Source organism: Trachurus trachurus, assembly GCF_905171665.1.
Source record: "Trachurus trachurus genome assembly, chromosome: 13".
Classification (NCBI taxonomy): Eukaryota; Metazoa; Chordata; class Actinopteri; order Carangiformes; family Carangidae; genus Trachurus; species Trachurus trachurus.
Genome location: NC_139892.1, coordinates 32137990 through 32162966, shown reverse-complemented (window position 1 = coordinate 32162966; position 24977 = coordinate 32137990). Strand labels below are relative to the sequence as shown.

Below are 24977 nucleotides of genomic sequence, written 5' to 3'. Positions count from 1 at the left end.
ATCAGAGTCCACCGTCCCTTCTCTGAGTTACAGGGGGTCTCGGCGTAGCAGTGCATTTCAATGCAACGGTTGCAAAGGGACACCAGAGCTCTTCGTAAAAAAACACACACAAAAAAACATCCAAATATCCAAATATCGCGTGATTCGCAGTAACCGCACTGACGCCGGCGCAAATCACGCGAGATTTGGACGGACCAGGAAGAGGAGCTTCGAGAAGCTTCCGCTACAAACAAGCTTAAAATATAGACTTATTTAATTTTTTTCGGGACAATTACGCAATTTGGGGCTTCAGCACAAGACGGACATTACATACGAGCATCATGGAGGTATTTGGATGTTTTTTTGTGTGTGTTTTTTTACGAAGAGCTCTGGTGTCCCTTTGCAACCGTTGCATTGAAATGCACTGCTACGCCGAGACCCCCTGTAACTCAGAGAAGGGACGGTGGACTCTGATAATTCTTCCAGCCCTTAGTCAACATGAGGGTGAGTAGATGAGCGAAATATCATTCTAGGGTGAACTATCCCTTTAACATGCACCGCCCAGGGCAAATTTCAAGTGGTATTTATGGCAGAGCTTCCACCACTGTTTCATTCCTGTACTGTGATACTGCAGTTTCTTTCACAACAGTTAGTGGGTTATCCCCTGTAAGAATAATAATTTTATTTTGAAACAAACATCTTTAAGTGGTTGAAATGAAGAAGATGATTCAGGTGGGAGAGAGGATCCACAGGTCAATGAGTTTTATTGCAGCAAAAACACAAGGGACAGTCATATACACTTTCCTGCAGGGCGACAGTGAAATGCTTGTGTGATATACAAAACAAAACAACATAGGACACACTATTGCAAAATATGGGAATAAGAATCAAATCCAAAACTGCAGTTACTTGTGCGCTTTGATCCATGTTCAGCAGCAAACAAGCACTACAACACAGGTGACAGCTAAACGTAGATCAGATAAATAAAATGGAATAGCAAACAGGAAATGGGCCTGAAACGAATTGGGTAAATCAATCAAAGCAATTAAACACTGGAAACAGAACCTGTGAAAAAACTGATGTTGAGTACTAAATGGGGGAAAATATGGATGAAATGTGCATAAGGAAAATTAGACATGTCCAGTGTGTTCCTCTGCTCACAGTATGGATGTGGACAGCACCAATTACCTTCATATCATTCATATCTGAGACCTTGGCCCCTCTGTTGCTGAATAACCGAGGCACAGTGCATTTGGCTACAACAAACTCAATCCTGCCAGGTGTATTTAGCCTACTGTGTGCCACTAGTGTGTGTCCTACTTGTGCAAATACATATTCAGAGAACACGGGGCAAAGTTCAAGTGGTATTTCTGGCATGGTTTCTTCTTCTATCTCATTTATTGAGGTACTATTTCTTTCACATTCTTCCCTTTTTGGAGGTTCAGTGCAAAAGGAAAGTGTGTGTACAGTGGGGAAAAATAAATATTTGATCCCCTGCTGATTCTGTCCTAATTTCACTTAATCAAATATAAATTAATTTATAAAAACCTTTACTTATAAAATGATATTATTTCTAGATTTTTTTGTTGATATTCTGACTCTGTTAATAAACTTACCATAAAAACTATAAACAGTCCATTTTTTTTTGCAGGGGAGCAAATTTACAAAATCAGCAGGGGATCAAATACTCATTTTCCCCACTGTACCATGATATTATGCCCATTTTGATTACAGCTGGTAACTGGCACGTTGGTTTTCTCATGTGAGTCTCATGACCACTCGGACAAATCTTTCCCCCATTAATTAATTCATACATTACATTTTTTTAATATACTGATCAATGTTGGAGAAGTTACTGAATGTTATTGTCAAAAAAATTTGAAAAAAAAATCACATTTTCTGTTTCTGTGTTGGTATATGGAACAGCTGGTAATTCCAGGTTTTCCTTACATCAGTTCATCATTTTGTTTCTCTTTGCAATCATTGGCACATTTAGGTTTTTTTTTTTTGCTTTGCTCTGCTTTCCAATAAGAGGTCCTATCAGGCACTTAATGCAGAAGCTCTGGCTTAATCCCTGGATCATCCGGGCCTGTATCCTCTATCTATTCACTGAAGTTTCATCAATAGAGTAATTGAAACCATGATTTGGATACAGAGTCTGTGTTGAACAGGACTGAGTCCTGTCTCAGACACCTGGGAAGAAGTAGAAGCGTTTGGTGAGAGTGCACCTGTCTTTGGTCGGCATCTGTCTTTTGATGCCAGGGGCAAAATCTTCAAAACGCTGCATGACCTGTGTGGTTGAAACAGACATTGTATGTAATTATCATTACTGCTTGACTCATAAATGATGCTACTTTTAATGCACACACATAACAGGTTTATAAAAGCTCACGCAACTCACTTTTCTGAATAGTTCCTCAACGTCATCCTCATGGGCGTGGTTGTTGAAAATGTCAACAATATACTGGATAAGAACAGACCCCTGTTCTGGGTGTCTATATGAGACAGTGTCTGCATAAAAAACAAAAGTTGTATTTTATTGATTTTTTACTTCAGATAGTTATACTTAGAGATTATTGATGTTCAGTGTCCTCTATATGTCACAACGTTTGAACTTTAACTGACCAGGGGTGCAGGAGAGAAAAGAGATTAAGTCTTTTTCTTTGTGCACAACTTTCACAGTATCCGACTCAAAGTCTTCCTCAGCGACAGGCGCAGGTGACGGTTTTGCTCCATCAGAAAGAAGCATGGATCCACGCTGACCTGTAACATGTAAAACATCTTTAACACAATTCATGAGAATATCGCTCTTGAAAATAATGCACATTGGGGTGATCATTCAGCAAACTTTTACATGACTTTGAGTTCATGTTTGGCATAACTGCGAGATGGGACCCACCTCCTCTACAGGCCTGGACGATGAGGATTTTGGGTTTGTCCAGCAGCGCTCGACATTTGTTGGGGCTTAAGAGTTTGTAAATGTCATCAATGTGGAACTCATCAGGGGTGGATTGGGTGTCTTCATCTGATACTGAATTGACCCCAAGGACTGCTCCAAGTTTCCCATGAGACATGATAACCACCACCACACTGTCTGTCTCTGTGATTTTTTCATGTTTGGAGAACTCAATCAGAGCATCCTCCATCTCCTGTGGGAACACACAAACACAGATGTGTGTTATTGTCATTTCTTAATCAAATATTCTGATTGAAAATGTGTTTTCTATTTTTTTATCTCAAGTACCTTTCCAGTGAGGTTTGTGTGTTTTATCACCAAGTATCCCAGAGCTGTGAGCAGCTTCTCCATGTTCTCCTCATCTTTCTCAGCTCCCTCTCTGTTCATTTTCTTATCGATAAACTCAATATTAGTGATTAACAGGGCCACACGATTCTTACTATTGTCTTTAGGCACAGGGTAAATCTGGAAAACAAATATAAAGGAGGAAAATTTAACAAACGTTTGCCATTGTTGATAAGAAAAATGTATGATAACATAATTTGTATCAAAAAGAAAGTAAATCTATCAATAAGATGGAGCACATATTTGACGTGGTCTTTATGAATGACTTACACTTCCATCGTTTTGCTTCTGCTCCCAGAATTTCTTGGTGGTAGAGATGAGCGATGCGGACCGCTCCTGCTTAGTCTGTGGCTCTGCAGCTGGCAACAACACAACAGAATGACCGTTCAAAAAGAGGAGTTTTCTTTGGGTACAACACGTGATAATCATGACAATGTGAAATTACAATATTCTTTTGGACAATAATTAGATACATTATGGCATTTGTCCACTCACCCAGTGTAGCAGGCTGAGCACAGCCCAGACCCAGTTTATTGTGAACTGTATCATCTCTTTTTTTTAGGTGAGCGATCATCTTCTCACTGGCTGTGTCACCTTTCTTCCTCACTGTATCAATGAGGGCGGCTGCCCTGTCTGCTCTGGCATTGTGCTCTTCGAGTATTGACTCGTATTCTCTATCACTGATGACTTTCTCTCCTAACAGATCGCCCAGGAGGTCTTTGATTAGAGGTTTTGATACGGTCTCAATGAAGTCAGTCCTCACTCTGAAAAGCTCCTCATCTACAGGAAAGAAAAGAAACACAACATGTAATATTACACCACACAAGTTTAGATTCATCAAGGAACTCAATGTGTTGAGTATTGAGGCTTTGATGCGCTCTCAATGAATGAAGTCAGTCCTCACTCTGAAAAGCTCCTCAGCTAAAGGAAAGAATATAAATGTCATGTTATTACACCACTCAAGTTTAAATTCTTATCATGTACTCACAATCACTGTCATTCATGACCAATTATATAATTCAGGAGTAAATAAATAACGATGAGAAACAGGAATTTCATGATACCTGTACCTCATCAGTAATATTTCTGTGTGTCTTTTGGTTATGCATGGCTTGTGCTCTTCCTGCAGCCTTGATCAGAAGCCTGATATAAGCTATGCCACTGGAGTTCCTGCTTCGCCTGATCAACTGGAAACTGTTTGTATGGCCATCATCACTATGACCTGCTCAACAGGTTTCAGCCAGAGGAAATCGGGTGATTACAGCCCTCATTTAATGGGGAAATTATTCTTAACAAACACTTAACAAAAGTTGTACCGGACATTAATGCCATATAAGGCATATCGTTGTTGTATCTTCAGTGTCGTGATCTTATACAAAAGACAGCGATTTTGAACATTTTTAAAGTTGCACCAAACTATTTGGTCTGTTTTTTTGTTTTTGTTTTATAGTTTTCTTTTACAACTAGGCCGCTAAAGCAAATGGAGCATGAATGAGCGGCTGCAAAGTGAAACTATAAGTAGCCTACATGGCATAGCTACACAGGAAGAGGAGCCTGATTGAGACTCTCATACGACAGACACTCGTTGTAAATTACAAAGTCAATAGAGTTTCGTATGATTCTTGTCCGAGCCCAACAATCAGACCTCCTGTCCTCCTCAGCCTCTTCACAGCACGGAGCTGTCAGAGTAAAGGCAGCTCGTGCATCGTTCAGTTCCTGGATGGTCGCTTGCATGTTGCCGCCAACACACTGCACACCGTAAGACGCAGTAATTCTCACACTGCATCAGACATTGAGCTCTTACCTGCCATTGTTCAGTTCTTGTATCACTCTGTCCAACCTGAGATGTGCCACGTAGGGTATGGAAACTTTCAAGCTTCTTATTTCTAGTGGTTTGTGTGTCGGGGGCGCGTGCGTAACGGGCGCTGGTAAAGTCACAGATGATGTTTCCTGGTTTGCGCCTCCAACCCAAAGCTGTCACACGCATACAGTGCTCGACGAGCTTTATGTTCCTGATGCAGACTAACAACAAGGGCCGCCCCTGGCCCGAAACAGAAGTTTATTTGGAGGCCCTCCCCCGGCTGACCTCACCCAATTGCAAATGTATAATAGTTACTAAATGACTGTATAATGGTATACAGTTTAATTTGACAACATTTATTAGTAAGAACAAATCAAATCAATAAATCCTAACTACAAATAGTCATCAATTTAAAAAAAAAAAAAAAAAATCAACAAAACATGTTTTCGTTCAAAAAGAAAAAAGAAAAAGTAACTTCAACCAGAGGTGGTCCTGGCTAGTTTTACGCCCTGGGCGAAACCATCCCTTGGTCCCCCCCCACCCCCCCCCAAAAAAAAAAACCCCACCAACGAACAAACACAAGAATATATATATCAGTGTTGGGGGGGTTTCTTTTAAAATGTATTCCCCTACAGATTACTGATTACATGTCCCAAAATCTGTAATCTGTAATGCATTTCGATTACTCAAGTAAAGTAATACTAATTGTACTTTCTGGATTACTTTTAGCGTATTTCAAAATCACCTGCCTGAGCGCCTTTAACACTGAATTTGATCTTACACATGATCTTATAGGCTACCGTGGTTCCTTTAAATTAAACCATCAATAGGTGTGTTTGAATTTGTCAAACCACAGTTTAATTTGTTATTGATCATCCAGCCATATTTAAATGATTTTGTAAAATAGCCAATCACATAAAATTATAGGCTTAGGCTATATTAAAACTGAGCAGCTTGACTACAGCCTCTGAACCTCTAAAAAAATACACAATTTAAAATAGTTTTTGTTTGTGAGTGTAGGGCCAGCAACATGATGATATTTTGAATATAAAGTAGGCTAATGACAGGAACCACTGTTCCATTTGTAGGCTAAACTAAAAATGTGCTTAAACTCACTTCTCTGCTGAAGTCGGTGTGGTTTTGGAAACAGCGTGACTGATGTTGCTGTTAAACCAGCTCATTAGAAACATCATGACAGTCCCGGATCCTTTTTAACACATGATCCTGTCGCAGTTCATTCATGTTGTTTACCAAAGACCGGACATTGAAGAGGAAGAAGAGGAATATTGCTGGGCATCCCGATAGCAACATTACCAAAATGAAGCCAACTTCAGGGCGAGGAGTTTAGCGCTTAACCCTCCTTTCTTTCCCGCATGAGAGCCCTCTGGGCCGGCGGAGCATCCGACGTCACCCGAGTGTCCTACAAAACACTATTAACAGCCTCTTTCAACAATGGAACAAGCATGTGTGCCTTAGTCCATAGACAGAATTATCCTCTCTTCAGCCTCATGAGCAGCAGTTAAGTGTTTATGTCACAAAGGTTTACATTTTTATTTCAACAATCTAAGTGAAGCACGAGCCTCCTCTTAGTTTCAACCCCCCCCTTTGGAGACCATGGGTCATGGGCTCTAGTTTCATAGACCAGGCGCCAACTGGGTGTGTCCAGGTGCACTTTGCAAGTTTCGTGCACGGCGCACCCCGGCACAGGTACTCCTCCCGTACCGGCACAAGTGGGAAAGAGGGAGGAGAGGACGCGAGAGTGGGTTTAACACAGCCATTCAGATATTCACCAATCAAATTAGCTCCTCTCCTCACCTTTAAATGCACTGTGGGCGATGCTGCGCACTGCAATTTTGTCATTTCATATTTCAACATTAACAAGGAGAAAGAAAACAAACATTTTACAGGAGGAAACTGATGTTTTGGTCCTGGAGGTCAAAGCTCACACAATGGCCGAATATATGGTAACACGGACAGACCTCCACGGACTGAGCAGAAGTAGTCTGGGGGGAGGTTACTGATATCATTAATCAAGTTTGCCCTGATGCACTAAGAACCAATACAGTGTGACAAAAACAAACAAAAAAAAACACACGCTAATAAAAAAAAAGCTCACATACTGTACATTTAGTAGGTAACCTACATTTAAACCTGTGTAACAGTTGTGCACAGATCACAACAGATACCATGCCTAATGGGTATGAAATTAGAAGCAGTGCAGAGGCCCTATACGCACAGCGCGTGTTCTGTGTATAGGGGGGACGGCCCTGCTAAACGCGAGGCTCCAAGTCAGATTTACTGCTCCAGCTGTGCAGCATAATGTAGCATATATTACTGTCTGTGCTTCATCCACATTTTGAGTAGTTGAGACTGAAACTTGAGACCAGAGTGTTTTTTTTGCAAATTGATTTTAATTCATCATTCAGAAACCATGATTCAAATGTTACTTAAACTGAATTAAAAATAACAAGACTCTCCGGTGTCATCTGCATAAAATCTAATAAAAAATAGTTATCAATGATCTTGTTTCAAAAAGTGGGATTCAAACTTTTGCCCATTGCGGAGTATAGTGGAGATAAAATGTGTCATTTAAACCAGATGACATATTTCTGTTTTTCCGTCTCTTCTCCCAGAACTCCTTAGTGGCGGTGATGAGCGAAGTCCATCACTCCTGCATAGTCTTCAGCTCTTGGTGGGAACAACAAACACAACATAACTGTTAAAAATAAGAGATTTTTGTTTGTGTGCAAGAGCTCATGATCATGACAATGTCAAATTACAATACTAAACTGATAAAAAAAAAAAAAAATTAAATGAAGCTCACCTGATTAACGAAGGCTCAGGCCCAGCTGGTCGTGCAGTGTTGCATCTCTTATTTGAAGGTGAGCGATCATCCTCTCACTGGCTTCATCTCCTTTCTTCCTCACTGTATCGATGAGGGCGGCTGCCTTGTCTGCTCTGGCATTGTGCTCTTCGAGTATTGACTCATTCTCCCTATCACTGATGATTTTATCTCCTAACAAGTCGTCCAGGAGGCCTTTGATTAGAGCTTTTGATGCCCTCTCAATAAATTCATTTCTCATTCCGAAAAGCTCCTCAGCTACAGGAAAGAAAAGAAACACAACATGTAATGTTACACCACACAAGTTTAGATTCATCAAGGAACTCAATGTATTGACATTTGTTCTCATCAAGTCCTGACTCTCACTCGCTGTCATTCACAACACAGTCTATAAAACATATCATCCAGGAGTTGATCGATAGCTACCAACTCTAGTCACCTCATCCAAAACTTTTCCTCAAGAAAAAATTTAAATGACACAACCTTAATGCTTAAGGCATTTCAGTGAAGGGTTGGGGTTATGAATGGGATCAAATATTTACAAAATGCTGCCAGCTCATTAAAACCATGCCACCAAAACATCAACTACAAGCTTAGAACAGTTTCAGTTTTATGACAATGCATTTTTTATAATATATAAACAGGTTCATTTATTGTTTATTTATGAACATTTATTTATAGAAAGGAACACCTACTCTGTCATTTTATCTGCAACATTTTGAACCCCCACAATAATCTTTTTTTTTTGCCTTTTTGTGTCTTTATTCTGACAGGACAGTTGGAGAGAGACAGGAAATGGGAAGCGAGAAAGAAGGGCAACGTCTCATGCAGCAAAGGGCTGCCAGGAGTGGGATTGAGCCCAGGCCGCTGCAGCAGGGGCTATAGCCTCTGTTCATGGGGCGCCTGCTCTACCAACTGAGCTATACAACACCCCTAAATCACTACTTAAATGTTTTATACTCCTCAGAAGAACTACCTCCCAATGCAAAGACGAAAAACAAAGAATGACCTTGGAGTGACCAGGTGAACTAATACGTGAGGGTCAGTATGCATGAGAATAAGGCGAGACATGTAGTGATGAAGAAAGAAAAGGAAGTGAGGTGAAGGAAGGAGGAAGTAAAATGAGAGAAATAAGGGAAATTCACTTCAGATAAGAAGCCATGTGTCATCTGTGTCCTTCACAGCTGGAAACTGACGATGGAAACCATCAATATGATCTGTTTCATAATGCTGGGGGTTCAGTAAGAGAAAATCTCATCGTTTAAAAAGAAAATCAGATCAATCAAACTTTTAATGGTCTGACCTGTTGACATATTACTGTTAATCCTCATTCTGAACACTAAACAGACACACACTGAAATTATATTTCATACAAAAGTCTTCTAAATCAAAATTTTGAAAAATCTGGTCTAAACTTTTATCAACAGACACTCATTGTAAAGATCCTCAGGTTTCTGTTAAATATGTGTCACATGATTCTTGCATCAAAAGAATCATCGAAGTGTCAGAAAGAGTCATATTCTTAACTGAACCAAAGTGTAAAGGGGCCCAAGAATCGATAGCTCCTGCTCAGTGTAAAGTCTCTGGGGAGGTTGTGCCAGACGCTGCTGTTAATCAGAGAGCGCCGTGTTATCATGGCACTAAAGACGACAGGAGTTCAACATGTGATCCTTGGGCTCTGGCAGATTTACAACAAGTGTCTGTTAGATAACGCATACGTTACTTCTATAGGCGCTCATGCAGCCTCATCTGTGCTAGTAGACTTAGCTGTTGACAAAGCAGGAAATGTGATCCAGCCTTTTGAGGTTTAAAAAAAAGAAATCAGATTTTGAGGCCTTTTTTAAAGTTATAACTTTGAAATGACAACAGTGATGTATCTTGCATATTTTTCATAGACAGTTCAATGCCTGTCTGTTTAGTGTATGTTCACTTTATTAATGTTGATTCCTTATTACATTAACGGACAGACAATGAACTCACTGTTGTCATTTCAAAGTTATATCTTATTCTGCTACTACTACTACCATACATGAGATCAGAAGGGATGGAAATAAGAGCCATGCAGTGATAGTGATAGTGATAGTGAGGCAAGCAAAGGAAGTGAGGTAAGGGAAGTGAGATGAAGAAAGGAAAAATTTAGAATAATTAGGGATATTCACTATCTGTGAGGAAGAATCCATGCTGGTAAACCATGTTCCCCTGCTTCACTAGAACAGCTGGAAAGCGTTTGCCTTGGAGCATCAGTGTGATAATAACTGTGTAATAATAACTTCTTATGAGGCTGACCTGCCCATTTAGTTGATGTTAAACCATAATATGGCCTCCTGAACATAGGCTACATAAACAGACACACATCGAAGGTAGCTATAGCCTATATACAAATCCAAGATTTGAATACGGTCGCATCGTTTGCTATTTTTTTCCACACACAAACAAACAAACACAAACTGAGCATGAATGAGCGCCTGCAAAGTGAAACTAGAGTTTGATCGAGACTAGTAACCAACGCCTGTCGTGAGTGTCTGTCAGATAAAAGTTTCATATGATTCTCACCCGAGTCCAGTTCTGTTTCCTACTCATTCTATTATTGTAGGAGTGACACTATGTGGGTTGTCGACCCAAAATGTTTCTAAACTTGTTGCAGTGGTACAAAAAGCGGTTAATAGGATGAGTCGCGCTGGCTGCAACTGCACTCAGAATCAGAATCAGAATCAGAAAACCTTTATTGTCCCCTGCACATAGCAGTGGAATTTTTTCTTAGACGTGTGCATACGTGCACTCTGTAACTTCCCAGCGCTGGTTGAAACACATCCCCTCCGCAGAGCATCCCCGGGGAGAAGATGTCGGAGGAAATCAAACATCTTGGTGTTAAACAAAATCTGACTCTGAGTGAGATCATGGTGAGAGCTGTAAAGTTCTACAACGCGGTCCGATGTTTAGGCTATGCGTAGCCTATCGGAAACACACATATAAATATAAAAAGTATATGTCACGATTCTTGCCAGAGCCCAGTCAAGGAGCTGACAGAGTAAAGGCAGCTCGAGTAGTTCGTTCAATGATCGCCTGCATGTTTCCGCCAACACACTCCATACCGTAAGACGTAGTTATTCGCTAACTGCATTAGACAGTGGTCTCTTACCTGCCATTGTGTAGTTCTCGTATTACACTATTCAAACCGAGATCTTTCACGTAGGATGTGAAAACTGCCACGCTTCTTATTTCCAGAGGCTTCTGTGTTTCTGTGGAGACTCGTGCGTAATGCGCGCTAGTTCTCACCCAGTTTCCTGGTTTACGGCTCCAACCTATTCTAAACTTCCAGCTCTAGTGTGGGGCGTGCGCATATGGACTGGGAGTCGGGGTGTGAGTCACCGTGTACCATCTCAGTTTAGTTAAGACTGAAACAATTAACCAAATACAACGCCCTCCTGCAGGAAATGATGAAAAACAGTTCAACCATGACACCAGAGATGATAGCCTGTAGGCCTAATGACAAGCACACGCGTATTTAAAAAACAAAACACACACACACAAAATAATAGGCTAATAATTCACCAATTACCAATAAAATAATCGTTTTATTTCAAACGTTAATAATTCATCATTCACAAAACTTATGCAAATGTCATTCCAGTTGAATTAACAAGAAAATGACAAGACAGTGCAACAGGACATTGTGTCTTCTGAATGGCTTACTTTTATAAAAAAAAATACAGTTATTAAAGATTCTGTTTAAAAACGGTATAGGCCTAGAATTAAAACTGCTGTTCATTTATTCTGTTTCTCCTCCTGGGGTGAGGCTGAGGCTCTGCTGCTGGCACCACTTCAACGCAACTGCTCAGGTGGAAGGATTTCTGTTTGGGTACAAGAGGTGATAGTCATGACAATGTGAATTTACAATGATGTATTTGGATAATAATTACATATGTCATCATATACATATATCCACTCACCCATTGGAACAGCCTGAGCACGGCCCAGGCCCAGTTTAGCGTGAACTATAGGATCTTTTCTTTTTAGGGAATCGATCATCCTCTCACTGGCTTCATCTCCTTTCTTCCTCACTGTATCAATGAGAGCCGCTGCCTTGTCTGCTCTGGTACTGTGCTCTTCCAGTATTGACTCATTCTCCCTATCGCTGATGATTCTCTCTGTTAACAGGTCGCCCAGGAGCTGAGTGATCAGAGACTTTGACACGGTCTCAATGAAGTCAGTCCTCACTCTGAAAAGCTCCTCAGCTAAAGGAAAGAATTTAAAAAAAAAAAAAAAAAAAAAAAGTCATGTTATTACACCACTCAAGTTTAAATCCATTACTTGAGGAATTTAATGTACTGACATTTGCTATCACTGTCATGCACAACCAATCATATAATCCAAGATAGAATACAGAACAGTGAGAAACAGGATCCATCTCTGTATGTCTGATATCAATATGACTTCAAATGTTTGGGGCACACTTATCCTATGGGTTAATTATGGTTTTGGTTTTGCATGGTTTGTGCTCTTCCTGCAGCCTTGATCAGAAGCCTAATAAAAGCTATGTCACTGCATTTCTGATTTAGTGGCCATGACTGGTTGAAGGAGGTGGAGCAAATCAAGTTCTTGATTACAACTGTCCTTTAATGGAAAACAGTAATTCACAAGAATGTCTGTAAAAGATCTTAGCCAGGAGTTGATCAATAACTAAGACTAACTTTAGTACTTTCCTTCTCTGTAAGTTTTTCTACCCAATTTATTAATGTTAATCCTTGAGCATAAACAAAGTTGTATTTGGTTTCAAAATTTGAAAACTCTACACTGCAGTTTCATCACATTGTTTGCTGTTTTAGAAAAAAAAAACTCAACAGGTCTAATAAATAAGGGTAACTCTGACCATATACTGTACATATAGCTGATCCTGATTTAGTTCAAGTATTGCGTGTTTAGTCGTTAGGCATGCAAATTACACATTTTTTGTGCCATTGAAGATTTAATGCGAGTGAGTTGGACACCTAACAGGAAGGTGGGGGAAGAGTAAGGGTGTCTACCTCCCTACAACCATGCCAACATAAAACTGAAAGAGAGTTATACATTTTATTAAGCTTGTAGGGTATGGTGTATGCTCTGATCATCTGATACATGCACATTTAGTTAGGGATACAGAATGTTTCCAAATTCTGTCTGTGTAGAAGTGAGATAGATCTTCCTCCCATCTTATCTGAGTCCTGCTGTTGCTAATTGGGGGAAGGGAAGAAGGAATTATGCCTGACCAGTCCCTTTCCAACTGCAAGCTTTTTTAGGGTTTTGTCTAAGTTTTCATAACCACCTATGAATGATCCTTTTAAAGTTATTTTTGTAATAACAGCTTTTAGCTGGAGATAGAAGAGAAAACGTGAATCATTTATATTTATCATTTATACAAATAGCCTATAACATTTCCGAGACAGATTTTATAGTGCTGTCCTTCATAATTTGCCCTAAATTATGTAAACCACAGTTTTTCATGGAAGGACTGTCTGTTCAGTGGGTAAATACATGCTGAGAAGAGAGGGTTACTCGTGGGCAAGAGTGAGGAAAGGTCCCCGCAATGCCTGACTCCTCTTCAGCGCATTACAGCACGGAGAAGGCAGCTGGTGTCCACTACACATTTTTACCGCCAACACACTCAACTCGGTAAGACGTGGTTACTCACAAGCTGCATTAGACATTCAACTCTTACCTGCCATTGTGCAGTTCTCCTATCAAACTATTTCCACCGAGATGTGCCACGTGGGATATGAAAACTGTCCAGCTTCTAATTTCCAGAAGCTTTAGTGTTGTGCGTAATGCGCGCTGTAGTTGTCACGATAAGATATGTTTCCTGGTTTGCGCCTCCAACCTATAGCCTAGTACTGTCAGCGGTACAGAGTGAGTCTCTGGGCAACAACTGAATCGAAGGCAACTGGGTTACCTTGTATTTATCTAGGGAGACGTTTCGCCTCTTAGCTACCCAAGTGGCTTCACCAGTTTAACGCACCGGTCTGACAACAGTGGAGCAAGAATACCCAGTTATTTAGGCTATGTGGGTGTGTGTTCACGAAAGAACTTTCGTTAGGTGGAGTTTCGACCATGAAGTGAGTGTATAGTATGGAGTGGGGGTGGGGTGGGGGTGTCACACCGTAATACCATCTCAAACCTGAGATGTTAAAAAAGAAAATAAAAAAGGATGCAATGAAAAGGAAGACACACACACACACACACACACACACACACGGGGTGTCTCGTCAGAGCTGTGAATTGAAAGTGAGGTGAATTTGTGGTCAGGGTGGGTCTCTGCAAAGAAAAAAAAACCCTCACAAGCAAAAACCAAAAGTTAATCAATAACCTGTTCAACCTTCAGAAACGAAACTTGAACATGTAGCCTAGTCTATATAATCACAAATTATATAGGCTACCAATGCATTTACTTTCGTCCTGAGTAACTTTGAAAAAATAGACAAATATTCTGACCAAAAAATAAAGTTCTCCCAACCTGGGGCATATTCATTATTTTTTGTCACTGAGTTTACTGTTCAAAATGTGGCATCAACAGTGTTGAGACAAACCATGTGTTTGTCTGCATTAAGTACAGTAGGCTATCCGAGCTCACCTGGTTAAAGAAGAGCCAGAGCGATCATCCTCCTGCTGGCATCACCTCCAAATTTTCTCCTCACCTCATCAATGTGGTGGCGTGCTTTGTCGGCAGTGACAGGGTTCTCTCCATGTATTGACTCTCTTTGCTCAATATTTAACACATTATCACTCCAAAGGTGAGTTAGGAGGTCCATACAATGTGGGACAATGTGGGACACTTTCTCCACAAACTCACTCCTCACCCATGCGGCTGCCTGTCCATCTGGGGAAGAAGCAGGAAATAATTGATTTCTCAGGGGAATGTAAAAATAAGCTTGTTTTCTTCTGACACATGAATGAGGCACACAACTCCTTCTCTTCACTTTTTGACATATAGGTTCAAAACATGAATTGAAAATAGACCTACACACCCCAGGCAAAAGAAACAATAAGGAGGGGAGGTTTATTATTTTGAAATGTGTTGTAAAATTTTGCTTGTAAAAAAAACAACAAAACATTGATAGGCTAATGCAGTCAAGTTCAACAGATCCACTGCCTCGTTGGTGCTTTTGTGTAGTAAATAATAGGCTAAATAGTAGCTAGCCTACTGTAGCTATTCTGTTACCCAGCCCTCACTTCCAACTTGAGTGAGAGAGACACAGGCTGTTTGTGATGTGAGGTCTTTTACCATATATGGCTCTTCATGCAGACCTCACCAGGATGTTCGGACTGCGTTTTATCACAGAGTTGCAGGAGCTTGGTCTCATCCTGCAGATAGGTCTATGCAACTGGGGAAGTTCATGTCAACTTGCCTTGAAGTAGGCTAGTAACTGGTTTTGTTTTGAACATAATGTGAGCAGGTGGTGTTGCCAGTTTTGGTAGATGGTAGCCTAAATCAAAATGACCAAAACCAGCCCAGTTTTTTTTTTTTTTTTTTTTGTCATTCATCCACCCTAAATAGGCTATTATGATACTAAATATCAGTAGCCTAAGCTATGTTTAGAGGACCTACCCTATAACAGATTTAGGCCTAATCCTTTACAAGAATAGGCTAATATTATTTTAACCATATAGCCTACTTAAAGGTTATAGCTACAACTTTTTCATCAAAAGGATTAATTTTTCAAAAATAATGCATCCACAGAATGTCTAGAGGGGTAAAGAATAAAAGTATTAATTTTACTGAATTAAAAAAAATAGTATATAAATAATTGTTTAATAAATTTTGGCGGGTCCAAAATAAATATATATGGTGCGTTCAAGACAACTCGGAAGTCATCTGGTTACATTGGCAACGTCGGACGGCATGGAATGATCTCTGTGGCAACAGCATTAGAACTTTAGCTACTGCTGTAACTGGCAACCATGGAAGGTTGGAGCGAGTTCTACACCTACAGTACTGGCCAGAAGGAAATAAACTTGTAGCTATCACCTTTAAGTACGTCTAAATCGCCATTAGCACTTTGTTGTAAGCAACTTACCAAAGAATGGACTAAAAAAGTGTCAACTGGTAAGTTTCATATTAGTCCAGTCATTTTATGAGAAAAGGTTAAACAAATTGCAACAGAAGCAAACTCAACTGATTTTGTATCCTCAGCATGTCCTGAGTGAGAGAAAAAAAGCCCCGAAGAATCCCATTAGGGGAAAGTTTAGAAAAACACCCAAACATATCCCATTTATACGCATATAAAACATTTTTTTCACATGAATAGGGTAAAAATGTTAACCTTTAGATATCTCCATGAAAATTACTGAGTTGATTACTTACATTAAGACAAACAAAAAATGTATTACAAGTTTTTTGAAATTCTTTGTTAACATGAGCAAATGTGCATACATTTGCATAAATCTGCATAAATTGCACCGTTTTGATGGCACATGTATATATGAAGTTGCTGTGGTGGTACCGGCATGAAAACTGGAGTGAGTTGACTTGACGACAAGTTGACCACTTTAAATTTCAAGATGACTGTAAAATCCCCTGATCGCACAAACTGAAATACGCTGCTATGGCCGGGTTTTGGTTGATTTTTCAAGACAGCCACATCCTTAGTAGGCTAAAGCAGGTATGACATGAGCCAATAGTGCATAATCCAATTACGTATGGCTAATTTGCATACATACAGCACCTGATCTAAACATTGGATAGAGCAGGTGAAAATGTCTTGTTCAATCTTGTTAACATATTACAGTTAAAAAGCTTAAGGGATGGAACCAATTTAGGCTACCCATGAGCATTAATAGAGACGGAGCATGTCATACCTGCTCTACTAAGGATGTGGCTGTCTTGAAAAATTGCAGTCATCTTGAAATTTAAAGTGGTCAACTTGTCGGTTGACCGATGGAGTCAACTCATTCCAATTTTCATGCCGGTACCACCACAGCAACTTCATACATGTGCCGTCAAAACGGTGCATTTTATGCAAATCTATGCAGATTTATGCAAATTTGCTCATGTTAACAAAGAATTTCAAAAAAACTTGTAATACATTTTTTGTTTGTCTTAATGTAAGTAATCAACTCAGTAATTTTCATGGAGATATCTAAAGGTTAAAAATGTTACCCTATTCACGTGAAAAAATGTTTTATATGCATAAATGGGATATGTTTGGGTGTTTTTCTAAACTTTCCCCTAATGGGATTCTTCGGGGCTTTTTTTCCCTCACTCAGGACATGTTGAGGATACAAAACCAGTTGAGTTTGCTTCTGTTGCAATTTGTTTAACGTTGACCCCTTTTTTGGCCTAAAATTACTGGACTTTATGGCGGATACGTTCCCTCCTCCCCTCACCATGGCAACAGGAGGCTATGGGTACAGGGTAGCAACAGCAGGCGGCGCTCGAACATCTGACCCGGGTCTTAACAGACCAAACACAGACAACACATGCGAGAGGAAGAAACAAATGACAGACAAAATGGCTGGGGACAAAGCTAGCTGCCTTGCTAATGTAAACATCCACCAATAACAAGCTGGAGCTGGAGCGACGACAGCGTTACTCAACAGCTTCGACACTGCGAACAAGACTGTACGTTGACACGACGTCGATGACCCGGAGTGTTTCAGCTGACGCGGTGTCGATGCAACGTTGTAGCTCGTTATGTAGCTTAGCTCTGTAATTAGCTTAGGTGGTTTTCTGTTGGCTAGCTGTACGTTACGTTAGCGTTTTCCGTGACAAAAACAGTCTAGCCATGTTTCAGATATGTCAGTAAATAATTTCAACCCAGGCACAAAGCTGTTTTGAATAGATATTTAGTTTCGACGTTGGCTGTAATGCGCTGTCAGTCGTCTGAGCGAGCCATCAGCTGGCTGTCAGCGAGCTAATGCTAATCAGCTGATGTTCCTCTCGCTATCACCAGATGTAACTTATTACCCCGCAAACTGAACCCAGCCAGAGCAGACAAGTTATCTATGGATCAGGCTACATTAAATCAATGTTTTAATCCAATTAGGTGGTTTGTCTTGTCAACGCTGTGTAGGTAGATGGGGACTTGAACTCAGTCACAAGTTAAAGCTGCAGAAACTTGTCGGGTAACGATTGAATGTGATAATGAGCCCTTGGACTCTGGTTTGTACGCACGACGATGCTGATTTTTTTGTTTTTGTTGTTGTTCCTAATATGCAGTTTGTACTCACGGTTTTGACTTTTAAAGTTCCCTCTCTTCTCGTCCCCCCAGCAGTCCTACTAACTTTGATGAAAAATGATGAGCCAGCGGCGTGGGATCCATCTGGACCAATCAGAGCTGCTTTGCAAGAAAGGATGTGGTTTTTATGGCAACACTGGTTGGCAGGGCCTGTGCTCGAAGTGCTGGCGAGAGGAAAATCAGCGAGAAAAACAAAAACAGATTCAAGAAGACTGGGCACTTGCTGAGAGGTCTGTCTGTCTGTCGTGTGCCCTGTGTAAAATTACCTAAAATTATAAACTCACCTGCTCATTTTGTTGGCCTGCTATGGTGTCCGTCTGTCCACCTGACAACTAATACGACTGTATTGTTTTTCCTCGCAGGCTGCAGAGAGAGGAAGAGGAAGCTTATGCAAGCAGGCACCAGAAGGCCCAATCACAGCCGACCATCACACCCTTCAGCAAGTTTGAAGAAAGAAAAACTAAGGAAAAGTCCAGCAAAGTTAACACAGTGACCAAGTTTTTTATTCCCTCCTCGAAAACACCACCCAAAAAAGGTATATTAGGATTTACTGTAAGTAGATGATAGAATTGGTAGTTATTAAACTTCTGTTCTTTATGGCATATAATGTTCCCATTACTCATGAGAAAGTAAGTGATATCTTTGCCATAATTTGACCCGGTGTTACCTAAGTCCGTCCTCATTTTTATGGAAACCGTTTCGGATCCCTGTTTTACTGAAACAAGAAGACCATACTGTGGTCAACCAAAATCAAAATCAAAAGCTCAAAGATTTCTTTGTCTTTTCAGGTCAGCCACTTCCCTCAATTTCCCTAGATGACTTACGCACATGGCAGCCCATAGCACAAGGGAAAGAAAAAAGATGTGTTTGCAACTTTGATTAAAATACCATGTAATGTCTTCCCCACCAGATGGTGCTCCTTTTGACACACAGTCCAGCCCAAGCCCAAGCTCCTCTGCAAGTCGGCATTCCTCGGTGGACAGTGACCATGCAACAAAAGAGTTCATTGATTTTCTCAAGCCTCTGAAGTCTGGCAGGGAAATCTTCAAACAGTGTCGGGCCTTCACTGAAAGCATGGTCTACAAGCGGGTAAGTTTAAAAACAGGCAATGTACTCCTTTCACACTGCCAGATAAGTGTACCTTTTTTGCAAGACAAAAATAACTCAAACTGATTCACATGAATGACAAAAGCCAAGTGTTTGTGTGACGTTAGCAGGTTTTTGCCCAGTGTAAAATTCAGTGCATTGGCAACTTGTGTCTGCTTTCTGTTATTCTGTTTCATGGCCACCTGTCCTCATTTATTTCTGAGAACTTCTCTCCTACCAGAGTTACTGGTATTACAGAATGAGCTAAAATTCCTTTGTCTGACATGTAAGGTAAAATGTAACAACAGTGATCAACAGAAGGTGTTATCACTTTTCACATAGTCTGTCAGGCATTTACTATTAGTGAATTTAAAAAATACTCTCTACAGTTAAACAGATAAAACAATCAATATAAAACCCAGGCACAATGTATCATTCTGTCATGTCTGGGCTTGAGTTTGATATCTGCCCTTGTAACATTGTCATATTTTTTTTTCAAAGATATTAAATGTTATCTGAGGTGAAATGTTTACACGTATTCCTTTAATACAGGACATGGGTGCAGATGAGCTGTCGGAGTGTGTGCAAGACTTCTACCAGAACCTCTCAGATCGCCTCCAGACCCAGTTCAAAGGTGCTGCTTAACACTTCAACCGTTAACTCCGTACAGCTGATTTGTTTTGTTAAACTCTGAGAGATTTAATTAACTATAAAACAATGAATGTCACTAATATACAGTTAATAATGTCTCATGTATAAATATTATTGGGTTTTTTTTGTTTTTTTGTTAGGTTCATCAGATCATGTAGAAAATGTTATGGATGAAGTCGAGAAGTATATGATGACTCGTCTCTACAAGGAAGTTTTCTGTCCTGAGACCACAGATGATGAGAATAAGGACCTGGCCATTCAGAAGAGAATCAGGTTTGGAGAGAAAAGTCGTAATAATGCCTAAATAAATGTTATATGCAGGTTGTCATTACTGTCCCTGCATTTCTCTGAGCACAAGGAAACACAGTTGCAGGTCGAATTATTACAGCTGAGATCTGAGTTGTTTTCACACGCTGTTTCAGAGCCTTGCACTGGGTCACCATAGAGATGCTGTGTGTTCCTGTTGATGAGGAGATTCCTGTGGTTTCTGACAGCGTAGTCAAAGCCATCACAGGTAAGTTTCTTTAGGTGTATTTTCCAGAAGCCCATGGCAGGACGACACCTCATTATCTTAACAGTAGAGATCCAGTTGGATTTTCATTTGAACAATTTTATCTCCTCATATTTCTGCATCGTACCAGATGTGATTGAAATGGATTCCAAGCGTGTACCCAAGGAAAAGCTGGCATGTATCACTCGTTGCAGCAAGCACATCTTCAACGCCATCAAAGTCAGCAAGAAAGAGGCTGCGTCAGCAGATGACTTCCTCCCCACCCTCATCTACATTGTGTTGAAAGCAAACCCTCCGCGACTGCAGTCCAACATCCAGTACATCACCCGCTTCTGCAACCCCAGCAGACTTATGACTGGAGAGGATGGTTACTACTTCACTAATTTGGTGAGGAGATGAGTGCACACTTGTATTTATATGATTCATGGTTGTGTGTGTTTCAAATTCCAGTTTTCTTCATCTTATTTTAATCAGAGAAGGTAAAATGAATCACAAATACTTCTGCATGTGATGCCATTCAGCTTACAGCACTACACCTGCTTAAGTCGTCATAAAGTTGTAGGAACGTAGACTTTAGTAGTTCTATTTAGGTGTACCTAATAAACCAGCACCTGAACATATACGTATATAAAAACAATAAATGCCAGATGTTATTACCAGTCAGTCCTGAAAAGAACGTGGTAGGAGCGCACACCAGAATTGAAGAGGAGCTGACAGCCGGAACAAAAGCAGTGAAGGAAGAAAAAAGCAGTCGCTCAACTCATAGCCTTGATGTAGAAAAAATATATACAATTTATTAAAAAAGGACCGACGTTTCGACCTCACACAGGTCTTCCTCAGGGTGTGAGCGTAGACTTTAGTAGTTCTATTTAGGTGTACCTAATAAACCAGCACCTGAACATATACGTATATAAAAACAATAAATGCCAGATGTTATTACCAGTCAGTCCTGAAATCCCGCTCAGGTCATGTGAGCGTCAGTTGAGTAACAAGTCAGATAGCTGTCCCAATAGACCATGATGCAATCTGGTCAGCTACAAAACAAGTTATAAAAATGTCTTGCTTACAAAGCAAAAAAAAATACAGATTCAGAAAAAGAAGTTATAGCTAAAAAAGGACAACTGCACTGACACAAATGACTCGAGTCAGTGAGTCAGTCAGTTGAAACTATTCAAAACATTCAAAGCTTTATGTGGTCTTGAACACTGTTGATCCCTAATGTTTTTTGGTATTTGGTTTAAGATTTGACACTGCTGGAAGGAAATTAGCTCTGTGGCTACTTGCTTTGCTGTGTTGGTCAACACCTGCTTTAGTATTTTTGTTTAATTAATTAATTTGCAACCCTAGTCTAAATGAATCTGATGGCAGAATGATTTTTTTAAATAACCCCCCACATCCCCTCTCCCCAGTGCTGTGCAGTGGCCTTCATTGAGAAGCTGGACGGTCAGTCTCTAAACCTGAGCTCTGAGGAGTTCGAGCTCTACATGACGGGCCAGGCGTCTCCCAACTGGCCTCAGGCCTCCGGAGCTTCGTCCGGCTCTCCGGGCAGCGCAGCTCTCAGTCAGGTCCACAAAGGGCTGGACCTGCTCACAGGGCTCGGGGAAAGACAGGAGCGTGTTATGGAGAAGGCTCGGCAACTGGAGAGCGACCTTATCGACTGGACAGACGAGGTAGAGCAGAAGGTGCAGAGTGTCCTGGAGAGCTTTCCACCAGAGACACAAAACCCTCCCGCACCCACAGCTAGTGAGACGTCTGCAGCATCATCAGCAATAGACTCTGACAACGTTGAGAATGAGCTCCTGCCCCCACCACTGCAACCACAAGTGTTTGCTGGGTGATATGAAGAGTTCTGCTCTGAAAGAATCTAGAGGCTTTACTCCCCCCCCCCCCCCCCCCCCTCCTCCTTGCTGTTAAACCTGGCTGTTGGTATGCACATCCAGCAGCCATCGGACATGGATACTATCATCACTTCAGCCATCTCAATCTCATCCATCATCCCAGAGGGCCTGACAATTAAAAGTAATGGAACAATTGATTTAGAAGAATAGTTTGGCATTTTGGGAAGCTAAGACACAGACCTTCCTGTAGAGAGTTAAAGAGGATGATTAGTGCCACTCATGTCTGTACAGTTAAATAGTCATGAAATTTATCCATCCATCCAAGTGTAAGAACAACAGACTATTTCTGTTTTTATACAGATTTGTGAGCTTCAGAAGATCTAGCAGGTGAGTTTTGTCACCTGGAGATTTTTTATGCTAAGTGAACTATCCCCAGGCTTCAGTTTCATAACTCTCCACCAGGGTTTAGGTAAAGTAAAGTATGCCTTTATTTATCCCACAATGGGGAAATTCACAGGGTTACAGCAGCAGTACATACATACAAATACATTCACACATGCAGTGCACACTGGTACTGGTAAAAAAAAATATAAATATAAGACAAATAATAGGTTGGGTTTTCCAAAATGGCAAACTATTCCTTTAACATCAGGCAACATGAAGCATGGTCACAATCTTGGATTCATGGCAGAGCCCCCACGTCCTGTTGCTAGTACAGTGTCAGACTTGTAGTGGGCCATGTGCTTCGGTGCTCCCAGGCTATTAACGGCCCCAGTCCTCTCATCCCAGAATATTCTGACTGTTGCTTCTTTCAAGTAGGGTGTGCAGCCAAACCCTCCACAGAGCATCGTCCAGGAGGCATCCTGATCAGATGTCAAGACCACTTCTTCTGCCCCCTTCTAATGCAAACCAGAGTAAAACCCAAACATCTAAGAAGATCACTCTCAGTGGAGTTTTCAGTACCTCAGTACTCCTTCATCCTTGTTATTGTTGTTACATTTGTGGAAACTAGGATAAATGGTTGTATGTTTTATTGTGTGTTGTTATCATTCACAACTCTCCAAACAGGAACCCTACTGCTCAAGTAGCTTTTAATATAACATATGCAGTTCAGTAAAATGTTTTTGGGGAAATGAAAAGGGAAAGTCTTAATGGGGTAACCCCTTACTTCCCCTTACCGAAAGCCCATGCTCATGATTTCTGCTGTATGTACTATGTAGGTTACTGACCGCTGGAAATGTTTCCGGAGACAAAGGCCGTCCACGGTTGTGCATGCAGGAAAGTGTGGGCGAGTGTGTGTTGCATGGACATGTTCCATTAATGTCTATAAATCAAGCCCCCCCTGCCCCCGCCCCCGCCTCTGTTATGTGTGTGCGTGTGTGCGTGCTTGCGTTGTAGTCTCGTTTTCATGCCAGACCTCTCACTCCAGCCCTAAGTTGGATGTACAGTGATTTTATTTTTCTATAGAATGACAGGTATCAATTCTTCTGGATGCAATAGGAGACATTAATCCTGTAATATTTACAGTAGTTATCTCATCAAAGAAAATAGTTTGAAGACATGTTACATGAATTTTAATGGTTGGATAGTAAAATGTTGATCTATTAAGTTATCTTCTCGAGAAGGTGTTACAAGCATGTCCCATCTAAGAATAAAAATCAGGTTTTAGGAGAATTACTTAATTTGTCAGAGCTTTGGTATGAACTATGTAACAAGGCAAAGATGATGCAGTTTCTGTATGTGCAAGGCATAAAAATCACCCCCACACCAGTTTCATTTATTTTAAAGCACTTTTCTTCTGTTTTGATTTTGAAGCTCACATTGAATGAAGGAAGTGATTTCTCTGTCAGTTTGAAAGGATAGAAGATTATTGGTGAAAACAGTGTTGAGGGCTTGTGCCACGCCAGTGTTTTCCAACCAAGTCTTTATATTTGGCAGAGTTGTATGAATTAATTATGTGAAAGGGATATTCTTTTTCCCTTTGGCCATCAGCTAACATTTCTTTATGTTGCTAGAGCTGAAACTTTTTTTTTGTTCACATTTGCAATAGTGTAGTCGGTGTGTCGTTGCTTTCCAATTTTAGTTTGAGAAAAAGCTTTTAATGCAAACAACAGCTTGATTAACTTCATTGCACTGTATGCAGAAGCCATTTATGAGGTATTTTAAAGTTTGAAACATGTTTGTAACCTTATAGGTTTGTTATCGTATCACATGGGAGAAAGTAATAATACTGTCTTTTATTTAAATGTAACTTATTGGGGCAGTATTAGTATATTTGCATCTATGGGTGTGTGATGATGATTAATAAAAATTGAAAATGCATGTGCATTTGTGTGCGGTTCCTGCTCATGTTGATTCACTTGTCTGTCATGAATTTTCTAACTAGGATTAGTTAACACTGAGAATGTAATAATTTATATGCATAAAGTATATTCATGAAGTCATTTCAGATGTGTTAAAGAATATAAAAGCTACTGTGTAGATATTATGCAGCTTAGGCCATGTACAAGGTTTGTGTTTATGCAAAAATACATTGTGAATTTGGTTTTTCCTGTTACCGTTTATTATTTATTCTCCTGTTTTTGACCTATTCTTCTCAAAAGTTAGTGCAGATGCATTTCAGCATATTGAGTTCTCAGAAATGGGGTGGTACTTTCACTTCTCCTTTTTTTTTTTTTACTGTTAATAAAGTTTCCAGGGTTGAGATATACCTTAGGAAACTGGGGGGGGGGGGGCAAGAAGAATATAATTTGTGAAATA

General features: G+C 40.4%; 3 protein-coding genes across 5 annotated transcripts; 1 reads left to right on the top strand and 2 right to left on the bottom strand.

Annotated features, from left to right (window-relative positions):
- Positions 1 to 772: 772 nt before the first annotated feature.
- On the bottom strand, positions 773 to 18446 carry caspa (caspase a). 2 transcript variants are annotated; one of them, XM_083985188.1, is made up of 8 exons: positions 18416 to 18446; positions 3776 to 4060; positions 3551 to 3639; positions 3224 to 3400; positions 2879 to 3128; positions 2605 to 2742; positions 2381 to 2490; positions 773 to 2269 (listed from the first exon to the last, which is right to left on the bottom strand). In XM_083985188.1, the coding sequence occupies exons 2-8, from the start codon at positions 3852 to 3854 to the stop codon at positions 2165 to 2167; spliced, it is 948 nt and encodes a 315-aa protein (XP_083841314.1). In that variant the 5' UTR covers positions 3855 to 4060; positions 18416 to 18446; the 3' UTR covers positions 773 to 2164. The 2 variants fall into 2 exon arrangements, with proteins under 2 accessions (XP_083841314.1, XP_083841313.1); XM_083985187.1 differs by lacking the exon at positions 18416 to 18446 and adding an exon at positions 5085 to 5295.
- On the bottom strand, positions 11664 to 13948 carry LOC310995966 (caspase recruitment domain-containing protein 18-like). Its single transcript, XM_083985189.1, has 3 exons — positions 13619 to 13948; positions 11874 to 12158; positions 11664 to 11774 (listed from the first exon to the last, which is right to left on the bottom strand). The coding sequence occupies exons 1-3, from the start codon at positions 13623 to 13625 to the stop codon at positions 11746 to 11748; spliced, it is 321 nt and encodes a 106-aa protein (XP_083841315.1). The 5' UTR covers positions 13626 to 13948; the 3' UTR covers positions 11664 to 11745.
- On the top strand, positions 17301 to 24543 carry LOC310995964 (rab5 GDP/GTP exchange factor-like). 2 transcript variants are annotated; one of them, XM_083985185.1, is made up of 9 exons: positions 17301 to 17515; positions 18165 to 18361; positions 18494 to 18666; positions 19042 to 19220; positions 19770 to 19851; positions 20009 to 20141; positions 20291 to 20382; positions 20510 to 20766; positions 21789 to 24543. In XM_083985185.1, the coding sequence occupies exons 2-9, from the start codon at positions 18189 to 18191 to the stop codon at positions 22215 to 22217; spliced, it is 1518 nt and encodes a 505-aa protein (XP_083841311.1). In that variant the 5' UTR covers positions 17301 to 17515; positions 18165 to 18188; the 3' UTR covers positions 22218 to 24543. The 2 variants fall into 2 exon arrangements, with proteins under 2 accessions (XP_083841311.1, XP_083841312.1); XM_083985186.1 differs by having other exon boundaries at positions 17366 to 17515; positions 18168 to 18361.
- Positions 24544 to 24977: the final 434 nt, after the last annotated feature.

Excerpts from the sequence above, each read along its gene's own strand:
- caspa (XM_083985187.1), bottom strand. Across the intron at positions 2,491-2,604 it reads TTTTCTCTCCTGCACCCCTG|ACACTGTCTCATATAGACAC; the intron begins GTCAGTTAAAGT and ends TTTTTTATGCAG. Across the intron at positions 2,270-2,380 it reads TTGAGGAACTATTCAGAAAA|GTCATGCAGCGTTTTGAAGA; the intron begins GTGAGTTGCGTG and ends TCAACCACACAG.
- LOC310995966 (XM_083985189.1), bottom strand. Across the intron at positions 11,775-11,873 it reads TGCTCAGGCTGTTCCAATGG|AAATCCTTCCACCTGAGCAG; the intron begins GTGAGTGGATAT and ends GTACCCAAACAG.
- LOC310995964 (XM_083985185.1), top strand. The coding sequence starts at position 18,189 with ATGATGAGCCAGCGGCGTGGGATCCATCTGGACCAATCAGAGCTGCTT. Across the intron at positions 18,362-18,493 it reads GACTGGGCACTTGCTGAGAG|GCTGCAGAGAGAGGAAGAGG; the intron begins GTCTGTCTGTCT and ends TTTTCCTCGCAG. Across the intron at positions 19,221-19,769 it reads AAAGCATGGTCTACAAGCGG|GACATGGGTGCAGATGAGCT; the intron begins GTAAGTTTAAAA and ends CCTTTAATACAG.